Raw genomic sequence first — 12,650 nt, 5'->3', positions numbered from 1 at the left:
TATGGGACAAACTGCCCTCAGGGAAGGTTTCCTCCTAGCCCCCTTTATTCCAGTGTGATCCCCTGCTGCCGCTGCGGAAGTCCCTTTCTCAGAGCAGACTGAAATACTGAGCTGGCAAGAGCTCCGTACAATATGTACAGCACCAGGTACCTTCTGCAGTGCTGTCAGGCCGCGTCAGCTCGAAAATCCTACATCAAGCTGAGGCAGAGAAGAGATTCGCATCTAAAAAATTCCTCAAAAATCCTCTTACTAAGATGCAATTGCAACCCCCCCCCCCCCCCCGCCCCAACATTACCTTAAAGGTCTAGCTTAAACCTACAGATGCAAAAAGGAATTCAGTTTTAGGGCCAGTAATACAGGCTGATAATACAGCATGGCCCAACCCCTGCCTTGTGCTCTGCAGAGCCTTGGACCCAAAGGAAAGGAGAACCAGTACAACGGGCATGAGGCTGTGGAAGGAGCAGACTGTGGGGAAGCGTGCTCAGTCCATGTGCAGCTGTAGCATAGACACGGTTTGGAAGCAAGAGCAGGGCTCTGCGAACTGACTACACGGATCCCCTGACTAAATACCCAGCACATCTGGAGAGGGCAGTAGGGGGAATGGGATAGCGGGCATGGAGCCTGGTGCTTTGAAGTCCTCACAGTCCCTGTGTTGATTTGGGCTGAGCCCAATGAGGGAAGCCCTTGGCCCTCACACTGAAGAAAAACACAAGCCATTAGGAGTTCAGGATGCCCCGAGAGGCTCCTCCTGTCTTTACCAAAGGACCAGGTTGTTTTTTCCCCAGTTAATACTTTGTTTCCCCTGTTTTCTGATTTCTCACGGTTAGTCCCCGAGTTGCTGACTGGTGGGTAGGCATTTCTCACCGGGGGCCTGGGGTACCCAGAGATGTCCCTCTGCTGTGCACTGGTGAGCAGCATTCAAGATGAGCTCACTGTACTATAGAGCAGGAGGTGGCATTCTAGGATGCAGGTTTTTCCTGGGTAACTAACACTCACCTTTTCCCATCACAGGTTGTGAACTATGGTCCTGTGCAGCCCCCACCTGAGCCTTTTCAAGGTAAGCGACCAATAATGACATTCATACACATTAGATACTTTACATGAAATCCATGCTGGGGAGCTAACCCAGGAGACTGTCCCCTCTGTGTTTCTCCAGGACGGGCATCTACACTGCCCTGCTAAAATGCCTAAATTTCGACCCAGCAGGCTCATAGGTAGAGATTAGAGGGCGATTCAGCCTCCATGGCCATTGAATCCTGGCCAGGATATCATTGCAAATTGTGATGTGGACACCTGTTCTTACAAGAACTGTGTTGCCATCAAACTGCTCATTTTGGAGAGCAGCAGCAAACAACTGTCAGGTGTTAATGATGTTCAGTCACTACTGACCTGGGTCAAATCTGAGCTGGTGACTAAAATGGGAAAATCTCCATAGCCCCCTCCTCTGGGACATTCAGGATGCCAGGGAAAACCTAAAACCCCTATCATCATCCAGGATGGAATTGTTTTACAAACATGGGGTCGGAATTTATCTCTGCTTTAACGGCAGAAACAAATTCTGGACAAAAGTAAATTCTCATTTAAGCCCCCAAAATTCTACCAGGGGGTAGAATTCCATAGGATGGAATTAAAGAAACAAAACCCACAACCAAACCAATTGGTTGCTGATGTCCTTTCAGCTACTCAAGACAATGGCGATCACTACTGAAACAAACAAGATTATGTTCTTAAATATCCAGGGGAATAACTCCCTTAAGTCCACTTTTTGTAAATGAGTTGCATCAATTCACTGGGGCGCTAGCATACCACCTTATCCATATTCATGTTGGCATTTGCTTGGATTCTCTGCGAATGGTGCAAAGACTGTTTTGCTTGTAATACAGTATATTTCTGTACTGTAGCCAACAATCCCAGATGCTTCACCCCTTTCATGCTGGACTATCAATGCATTACAACACTCAACCCAGTGCCTGAGGCTGCTAACATCACAAACTCAAATTTAAGTCAAATCTTGGGAAAAGCAAGATTTAAATTTGAACTTGGACACCACATTTGTTCAGGGAGGACAGTGGGAGTTTTGCTATTGATTTCTAAAGTAGCAGGATCTGGCTCTGAGAGAAAGGTTGATAGCGACAGCAAGAGATGTCCCCCACGGGACAGTCACATGGCACTAAAGCACCAGTTCTCTGCCCTCTGTTTCCCACAAGGAGGCTCCACCTCAGACCCCTTTGATTTGGAACAGCCCTATGTTCTTCTTGCTAACTCCAGCTGATGTTAAAAAGAGCTACATGCACATACCCACTGAATGGGAGCCTGTTCCCTCTCCACGTGCTGCATCCTACAAGCCAAATGAAATAGATCTGTTCTGATTGACATAACCGCCCAGCTCGCAAAATATCCAGGAGCTCGATGCGTTCTGACTGCTGAAACCAAATAAATACAGGCTGTGCTGTTAGGTGTTTCAGCCACTAACATGGAATATGCACCTTGCATTTAGTTGTGAAGCACCTTCCAACCCACTCTGCCAGCTCCACACCTCCTCCCACTGCATCGCAGAGACGTTACTATTCCAGATGCATTCATTCTGTGGCCTCTGCTCGATACCCAGAGAGGGTTTTTATATCTCTCTTTGAGGGAAGAAGCAGAATGGGGAGGGAGGATTATCTGCCAGCGGATTTAGTTTTGCAAGGCAGCTTGAATAAAGAACAGGCCACCAGATGGCTAGTGTTACCAGCTGAAAAGTCAGTTGGCAACCATATCAAATCCATCTCTGTGCAAATCAACAACTGCTGTGTGGTGTAAGAACACAGAGTTAGGACAGCAAACTGGCAATTTCTGGGCCAAATGCTAGGGATCCCAGGGGTCTGGGCTAACACCATTGGAAATACAAAATAATCTTAAAAAGAAAAGGAATACTAGTGGCACCTTAGAGACTAACAAATTTATTTGAGCCACTAGCCATCACCTTCAGCCCCCAACTAAAACCTCTCCAACACATCATCAAGGATCTACAACCTATCCTGAAGGATGACCCATCACTCTCACAGATCTTGGGAGACAGGCCAGTCCTTGCTTACAGACAGCCCCCCAACCTGAAGCAAATACTCACCAGCAACCACACACCACACAACAGAACCTATCCTTGGACCAGGAACCAGGAACCTATCCTTGCAACAAAGCCCGTTGCAAACTCTGTCCACATACCTATTCAGGGGACAGCATCATAGGGCCTAATCACATCAGCCACACTATCAGAGGCTCGTTCACCTGCGCATCTACCACTGTGATATATGCCATCATGTGCCAGCAATGCCCCTCTGCCATGTACATTGGGCAAACTGGACAGTCTCTACGTAAAAGAATAAATGGACACAAATCAGATGTCAAGAATTATAACATTCAAAAACCAGTTGGAGAACACTTCACTTCAATCTCTCTGGTCGCTCGATTACAGACCTAAGAGTGGCTATTCTTCAACAAAAAAACTTCAAAAACAGACTCCAATGAGAGACTGCTGAATTGGAATTAATTTGCAAACTGGATACAATTAACTTAGACTTGAATAGAGACTGGGAGTGGATAGGTCATTACACAAAGTAAAACTATTTCCCCATGTTATTCCCCCCCCCCCACTATTCCTCAGACGTTCTTGTCAACTGCTGGAAACGGCCCACCTTGATTATCACTACAAAATGGTTTCTTTCTCTCCCTCTCCCCCTCCCTCCTCCTGCTGGTAATAGCTCATCTTAAGTGATCACTCTCCTTACAGTGTGTATGATAACACCCATTGTTTCATGTTCTCTGTGTATATAAATCATCTCTCCATTGTATTTTCCACTGAATGCATCCGATGAAGTGAGCTGTAGCTCATGAAAGCTTATGTGCAAATAAATTTGTTAGTCTCTAAGGTGCCACTAGTACTCCTTTTCTTTTTGCGAATACAGACTAACACGGCTGCTTCTCTGAAAATAATCTTAATCTGTTTGATGTTTCTCAAAGGTCACTCCAGCCACCCAGACATTACACTCTGGATCCCAACAGCAATCGGTTTCTGTATCCTATGTTACTATGCCCAGTTACCTCTGCAGCTCTAGTTTAGAGCCTAGCTTAATTAGTATTATCCCAAATCCAGTTGCAGGTGCTTGTCTACACTTGTGCTCCCTAACTAGTGAGAATTTTGTTGTCAAGTTCCAAGTTTAGACAAGATTTATCCGTGTTACAGGGGAAGGCTATCACGAGAATTCATTTTCCTCTTGATTCCATCGGCTGGCAGGATGTATCTGCACCTGCTGAGAGTGCTAGCATACCTCCACCTTGCAGAGCCACTGCTTTCCTTTCTTTAGGAACAAATGTGCTTAAAACTTGTTATTTAACAGGAGACCTATATAAGCAAAGCTGCTCTACCCAGTGTGAGCGTTAGTGAAGAGCAGAACTGGGCTATGAGGCATCACACTGGATAGAATTCTGCTTGTCTGCATTTTAGAAGCATCATGCTCTGGAATTCATTTTCCCCTCCTCATTGTTCTCCGCTGTTCACTCTTCTCATATCTCACCTTTAACCCCTCCCCCCTTGGATTTAGCCTCAGGCAAAGGCTAAATCACATTCTCCTCTCCTCCCTGTAATTAGTTTATAAGAATGCTTATCTCCATTATTAACCCTTTGAAATTACAGCTTCCTTTACCCGCTGGTGTCCTCCTGCCACACTGTGCCTTGCACTCTGCATACACAATTATGCCAAGCATTTGCTCATTATTTAATCTCTCACCGTAAAGCATTGAGAGGCGCTTTATCTGAAGGATGCTAGATAAAAAGTAAATTAAACTGAATTATTGGGCTCTCCAACAGAGAGTTAGAGAGACTAGACGCAGAGCAATGTACAGGTTTCGGAGTAGCAGGCATGTTAGTTTGTATTCGCAAAAAGAAAAGGAGGACTTGTGGCACCTTAGAGACTAACAAATTTATTTGAGCATAAGCTTTCTGAGCTACAGCTCACTTCATTGGATGCACAGTGCAACTCAGGTTCAGGATCACCCTGAATCATTTGGAAAGGAGAAGTGTCAGTGGCACTTTGAACATGTTCTACAAACAGCAGTAAAGCCAGAGACCTGGGGATTTACTACACTGTACAGGCTTTGTAGTCTCTCTCACTTCATCCGGGATACAGACTAACCCATGGATGTTCTAGTTGAGTCAGCCAGTGGGAAATCGTGAGATTATTTTCAGACAAACTGTCCTTGAATTCCATGGGAATTTTGCCAAGAAAGCAGCTCAGGAGGTGGTCCCCAGAGACAGAGTTCAAACAACATTCAGGTACTATCACTTCCTCTTTAGAAAGAGATTTAGTGCAAAAATTTGCGAGGGACTCACGTATCCCTGAGAAGATGCAGCAACAATTTTAATCCATACCGATAGCATGCCATCTAATTGAGAGGTGGGATCAGGTCTGGATTTCTGACACCAAACAGCCCAAAAGTCCAGGTGTGGGGGATAGTGGAGATTCTGCTCAGAGGTGTCAGACTCTGGGCTCAGGCTAAGAAACTTGAGTTTGGATTTTGAAATCCCATCAAGTTTGGGTGTTGAGATTTGGGATTCCAGTCCTGGCTCCTCTCCAGTTGTGACAATGCCTTTATGTTTGCGTTTTTGCTTTCAACACACAGCATAAGCCAACAATGTGTCTATTTTATGGTTCTAATAAAATTCTTAATGTGGCTTTATATGGTGTTGGTTTTCTCTTTTCCAGTCATTGATTTTTCTTCTGACCATGATTAATGTGTTTACTGGTGCCCAATTGCATTTTTTATGCATTTCCTCTAGATAAAGAAGTTACTTGCCTTGATGTAACTGGAGTTCTTGGAGATATGTGGTCCCCATTTCTAGTCCACTGTGGGATCCGCATGCAGTCTGTGCACTTGAGACCAGAGAATTTTTGGCGAGCTCTGTCCATTGGTCCCTGGCTCTGCTTGTGCTCTGTGCTAAGGGTATAAGGGGCAGTGCATACCAGTTCCTTCTCTTCTGTGAATCCAGTCATGATCCAAAGCAGAGGGGAGCAAGGGCAGGTAGTGGAATACAGATATCAAATAATCATAACCATCATCAGATATGCATAGTCTACTGAGGATCATTGCACCAGCCAGAGTCACCATGGTTGATGGCATTGCACCAGGCATCATGTGGCGAATTTCCTAGATCTAGATCAATCCTGCAAACCCATGAATCTCTAGGGCAGTCCTGTGTGTGCAGAGCCGTCCCTTGGGTATGGCAAATTGGGGCAACTGCTCTTGGCCCCATGATTTGGACGGCCCCATGGGCCGGTGTGATTGGCTGGTGCGGTCGGTCCTGGAAGAGATGGATTCGTCACATCTGCTCCTGGCCCCGCACCCCCCCATCGGGAGGGCCTTGAGTGCGTGGCTCCAGATCGGGTTACGGTATGCACCCCTTCGCACATTTATGGAGAGATTGGGAGCATGGTGTGCTGGTGTGTCTTTGTCCATCCTGGCAAAGTGGCCAAAGAGCATGCAAAGTTGCGGCTGAATATAATGAGCAACTGAAGGAGGGCCAGATGTCTGCGAGATTGTGGCCTTTTACACAAAGCCAAACCACTTTATGCGCAAGATTTGGCGCCGATAGCACATGGAATGCCTCTAGCCACTGCAAGTCTATCAATAAGAGGGGCCAAGTTTCTGACTGGTATAGCAATACAGGTAGTACACAGGTTTGATAGATCCTGAACTTTGTCTCAGGGCAAAGATGGTTTTGCATCCATTAGTGAGATACGGGTTTCATGCAGGAATGTGGCAAGACCTAGTTATTGGAGGATGCCCAGTTTACTATGACTGTTTGAACTTTGCTTACAGCCTACTTAGATGAACTCATCAACACTCTCCAGGGTACTCAACCCCACCTGCACCAAGGGTTCTGGTGGCCTAACTCTGATATTCTGGACCTTTGTCTTCTGCCATGAGACATTCAACCCCATAGTGCAGTCAGTGTCTTGCAGACTTTGGAGGGCAGGGCTGATATTCTCGGTCTTCTGCACAAGCAAGGCGGCATCGTAAGCATAGTGAGCACTTCTTGACCAACCTTGATTCCGATGTATGGAGCAGCAAGTCCTAATATCCAGTCGATAGCTCAACAGACTAGTGTTGCAGCGAGAAAGCATCCCAGCTGCACACCAGAGGTTGTGTAGAAATGTGGCGAAAACCATGAACCAACGTGCAGTCACACTGGTACTGGTGTGAAGATTTAGCAGAATATCTGGAACACCAGCTCCTTTCAGTGCGAGCCAAAGCGCTGACCCATCAAAAGCTGCTTTAATGTCAATATATGCCACATGAAGAGAGTGGTTGATTCTCATTGCAGTTCAGCCAGAAGCCGGAGAATAAAGACAGTATCCATGGCCGATCGTGCAACAGTGAAACTTGGTTGCTGTGGTTGATGATGTCTGTTAAGGAGCAGCTGCATCCTACCAAGCAGAACGTGAGCAAAGACTTTTCCAGGGACCAATAACAATGAGATCAGCCTGTAGTTGCCACACTCAGTGCAAGATCCTTTGCCCTTGTACAGGGCCACTCTCATGCCATCTTTCCATTCTGCTGGCACTCTGCCTGATGCCCACACTTCTAAGAATAGTTGATGCACGCTGATGCTGTCTGGTTCGAGGACACTTCTGAGCAGCTCACGGGGAATATGATAATTGTGTCTGGGCTCAAAAAGCATCCCATTATGTTATGGTGCAATATGTTGCCTTAGGGTTTGTCTGCACGAAGAGTTCATGTTTCAAAGTGGTGCAGCTCAAAGTGCAGGAGGGAACTTCTAGTGCACAGCAGTATGGTGCATACAGACTGTTAGTGAGCAGCCGGTAGTGGGAGTTCAATTTACACCCCCGCTTGCCTCCTCCTGTTTGTATAGAAGAGCCCTTAGCGAGTGAGATGACAACTAGTGGCTAGTCCCAGCAACTATAACAGCCTGCTACTTACTTACAGTTAAAGGGGTCCCCTGTTTAGCTCACATGGTAGGAGCAGATGCTGACAATCCCCATTTCTGGCTGTTGTGTCTGTAAATATGCAGCCGCAGTTTGTTAGAACTGCATAAAGGCGGCCATGGGAATGAGTTTGGGCAGGAATCCCAGGTAAAAATGCTCTACTTTTAGGTAGAGATTTGGAAAGCCACAAGGGATTTAGGCACACAGCTCCCAATAGTTTTCATGGGAATGGTCTCCAAATTCCCTAAATCAGCTTTGTAAATCTTAGCCTCATAATCAGCCCCTGTAATCTCTCTTTTGCATCCATCTCTAAGTACAGTATAGCCTTGCCACACTAGTTACTGCCGCTCTTCTCTTTGCATCTCTGAAGCGCTAAGGAAATGTACAAGCCAACTACACATTTAGCAAATCCTGTCCCTCAAACAGAGTTAAAGACACAATGGAACCAGACAATCTATTGCCCCAGAACAGTCATCCCTGTGCACATGCAGTGATCTACAGTATGTTGCCACTGAACACAGACCAATCCCCCTCTATTAAAGAAAAATGTCCGTTAGGTGCAGACCTGCATTGCAGGCAGTGTGGAGCGGTAAATGCCCCAGTGCCAGTTCCAAGCAATAGCGTCAGGGAGATGCAACGCCTCCCAGAGAGCACAGTTGTACCACCTCGTACTAGGTTGTAAAGTGCACTTCCCTCAGTGGCAGGCCAGTTCTGCTAGCTCAAGTACATGGGCAAGGGCTATGACCTCGCCTTTTCCCACCCAACAAGGCACAGTCAACCTACACAAGGATCAGACCGAATCTGGCCTGTTAGGCATAAAACATCTGTTGCAGCTACAAATGAGAACTAGCACTGCGAGTGCCATTGCAAACCCAATCTTTTGAAAACCAGGCCCTCTGCTCAGTTTCCTCCTGAGTCATACAAGGTTAATACTCAGGAGTGTTACACGCATGTAACAGGACAGGGTATTCTGAAGCCCAGGCTATGTTTTCGCTGCCAGAAAGGGGTGTTTGTACAGCAAGACAGCTAACACAGGTGAGTTATCTCGCCGTAAAATCCTAGTGGAGACAGGACAAAAGTAGTTTTTACCTTTATGTGGCTCAATGAGGTCAACAACGTGCCCCCTCATGGAGCTGAACTTGCCTACCTACAGCAAGGTAAACACCTCTTTGCCTTGAGCACGAGGATTTTACAGCGAGACAGCTGGCTCCCGTTAGCCATCTTGCTGTAAAAGCAACGCTGTTTCTGGCAGTGAAGTCATGGCCTTAAAGCGACTGGTGTTTGTCAGATGCTTTTGGCTCCTCAGCTGGAAGGTGCTCTAACAGATGACGTATTACGGCGCTTATAATGTCAGGGAATGACTGTGATCACAGGGCAAGGAGCCAGGGGAAATTACTTTCCCCCAGCAGCACATCTGTAGAAAGCATCTGTGCTGGAGCCGGAGTTTGTGTGTATAAGGGTGGGGGTGGGAACTTCCTGCTGACTTATTGTGGATGAAGGAGACTTGGAAGTTTTTCAGTTCAGGAATATCACGAACGTCGAGTCTTCTCCTCTTGTTTTGCCATAGGACAAGAGAACGGGTAGGAGCTTTCTTAGCCCTTAACTAAGGGGCAGGGGTGGGTGGTAGAGATTTGGTAGAGACTTTCCTTCCTAGCATATGAGCTCACTAGATGTTGACAAAAGCAAAGGCCTGGATCCTGCTTTTGTCCCCCCCGGCCCTGCAGATCAAGGGGCCCTAATGTTGCTATAGTTAGATTCAAGACAACCCTCCTTGTGTAGGGGCATCATCAGTGGTGCCTAAGACTTTTAAAACAGTGCCTAAAAATCTCTTCCCCTCTCAATTATTCCAATTTCACTTCCTTGGTACTTGTGATTTCCCCCTTCTACTAAGTGTCCAGATGTCCCGAGTCTTCCAGGAAAATCAGGGTAACAAAGAACTGAAGAGCAGAAAACAAGCAGATTTTTAAAACAACAACTGAAGCCTCCATAATCCATTATACAGCAGCAGAAAGGAGACATTTTCCCTGTACACTCCCCCGGCAACACACCACCTTTTGTGCACTACACACCACCTTCTGCAAGTCACCTTTAACTGATGTCAAGGGAAAAAGCCAAACAGTTCTAAAAGAACATTCTCTTAAATGAAAGCCAATGCAAGTTAACCATCTGCCCCCCTCCTACCCCGATTCAGGACACCATGTCATGTAGCCATGGGCTGGGTCTGAGCTTTGCCCCCTCAGCCATTCTGGAATTTAGTCAGCTGTGATGCAAACACCCTGATGAAGGGACAGCAAGAGAGGAAACATTTGCCCTTATCTCCTCTTCTGAAGTGGAACCATTTGCAACTCTCAGTAGGAGAGTTAAGAGTGGAAGAAGCGACTGTCTGCCCTTATTAACTCGTGAGGTCCAAGTGGTGTCAACAAAACATACGTAAAATGATCCACTCTGAGCACACCGAACTGGGACCCAGTGCTCAAGGGCTCAGGAAACAGGAGGTGGGTGGAGTATATTTGATGTGAGATAAATGGTTATAACCAGAAGAAAATGTACTTGGCTGCTACTTTTCAGAGGTCCCTTTGCTAAGAGTGAAAGTATTTGTGCCTAAAAAAAATAGTTTCCTTCACAGCACATCTTCCCATGCAAGAACTGGCTGCAGAGAAGTCCTAGTTCTCGTATTTGGGACATCAGCCTGGTGCCACTGTGTCTGAAACTGGGATGTCACAAATACAGCATGATTTGTAGCTCTGCCACAGGATCAGAAGGGGGCAATGCTGGCTTGAATGGCAACCAGCAAACCCAGAAAGGAAAATTCTGTCAAAGATCTGAAAGCATGCAACCCTGTACACAGGAGTGTGTGAGGTTTGGCAATTTCTGAAGAAGGAAGGTCCTTGTTGAAAGCAAAGAGACCAACAAACTCTTTGGCATGAGGAGAGCAACAAATGGAGACAGAGAATTATGTATTGTAGGTGACCTGCCATCACTTACCATACTGAGGGTGGCTTTATCCCAAGGACTGAGGCTCAGATATTTCCTCTGGCGCTCCTGAAAGAAAATGGCACAAGAGGTTTCATTCGGGGTTAGAAGTGCTCATTTTAGGTTTGGAGAAATATAGGGGAGGCTTGTTGTCCCCAGCCTGCTCCCAAGCATCCCAGTGGACAGAATGCTCCATCCAGCTGGAGAACAGGAGAGGTTTTGGCTGGCATTGGGCAGCAAGCTAAATGCAAGACTGAATTCTAGAGAATGGGCCAAACTCAGGGGTGGTGTGTGTAACACATCAGATGCAAGTGGCTAAGTCATGCAGTTCACGCTGATCTTCCATTCAGAGTGTTTGCAGGAGAGATGCAGCCTATAGCATTTGGGGATTTTGTCTGGTGTAAAATTCAGCACTGGAGTGAGAAGGCACAACTCCTACTAGAGCCAATGGGGGCTGTCCTTCCTACAGCAGAAGGAAAGTGGGCCCCCAGGAGGCTTGGGGATGGTCTAAGTATAAGGCGAAGTGCATGAGGGGGCTAGATTTATCTTACACCCTCTTGTTAGCTGCTGTTCTAGCTACACCCCCTGGCTGGTAGGTTACTCTTGTTTTGCATCCAACAGCTTGGTCCAAGTTACAAACCGCATCTAACACCCACCCTGCTTCATCAGTGCTGAAACTGGCTTGGGAACCCCAACAACAAGTCCATGTGCTTACTCCAAGCTGTATTTGACCCTGGGATTGTGAAAAAATTCCCTCCCCCTCACAAAAAACCCCCCCAAACCAAAGAACTCCTTCAGTCTAAGAAGTTCGGGGGGGGGGTGGTTGAGGGTTATGTGTGTGAAAACTTTTGCTTGAATGGAAAAATGCCATTTTAAATGTCTCTCTATAGTGGACCCAGTAGATCAACACCCCGTTTTCTAACTGCCTGGTTCATCACCCTGGAAGGCATTTCCCTCCCTGATATGCCCAGACCAGCCAGCTGGGAACACAGACAGGACTGGGTAAGGAAGCCTGCTTCATGGTTGTTGCGGTTAGCCAGGGACCTCTTCCCTTCCTATGCACCAAGAAGCCTCTTCCACCAGCACAGGCTGTGGAACCTCATGGGCTGGGGGGAACATTACAGAAGCGACGAAACATACAGCCGTGCCCCTTTGGCATGCTTTGGCTACAGATCAATACAGGATGGGAGACAAAGCTGTGATCCAGCTTCAGGAGTTTACTAGGGGAGCACCACACCCACCCACCCACACTTTTCCCCAAAGCCGTTCTGTGACTAAGGGCTGTCTATGGTTATGAATTAGAATGAGCCTTTCAAAGCCCTGGTGTTGCTCTTCAGCTACCAGCTTCAAAAGAGCACCACATGAGAAGATGTGTAGGCCCATGCACTGAGCTGCCCACAAAGTGGTGTGGGACATGTGTGTCCTGTGCACGTCAGTCCCCTGGAACGGAGGTACCCACTGTTAACTCTTGGGGGGGAGGCAAGGAGAGGTGGAGTTTGGAGGGAGCGTGAAAAGTGAGAGAGCGTGAGAGAGACCCCCCCCCCACACACTTAACTAAGATACTAAATGTCAAAATATTTTGGTGTGCTAATCATTTAGGACCCAATCCAGTGAGGTGCTCAGTGCGCCCCCTCGTGGTCTTCATGGGATGGGGAGGGGAGGGGAGGACAACTCAGCCCCTTGCCAGACTTGGCC

At 47.0% G+C, this 12,650-nt stretch overlaps 1 protein-coding gene across 2 annotated transcripts in view; it reads right to left on the bottom strand.

Annotated features, from left to right (window-relative positions):
• CUX1 (cut like homeobox 1) overlaps positions 1–12,650 on the bottom strand; it is a 389,353-nt gene that overhangs the window by 9,171 nt on the left and 367,532 nt on the right. For both annotated transcript variants that reach the window (XM_038375269.2, XM_043499688.1), the window contains exon 20: positions 10,968–11,024. In XM_038375269.2, coding sequence (XP_038231197.1) covers positions 10,968–11,024 — 57 coding nt within the window. The remainder of the gene's footprint in view (positions 1–10,967; positions 11,025–12,650) is intronic.

Source organism: Dermochelys coriacea, chromosome 17, assembly GCF_009764565.3.
Source record: "Dermochelys coriacea isolate rDerCor1 chromosome 17, rDerCor1.pri.v4, whole genome shotgun sequence".
Taxonomy (NCBI): domain Eukaryota; kingdom Metazoa; phylum Chordata; order Testudines; family Dermochelyidae; genus Dermochelys; species Dermochelys coriacea.
The sequence above is the reverse complement of the archived record's forward strand: the minus strand, read 5'-3'. Positions and strand labels throughout refer to the sequence as shown.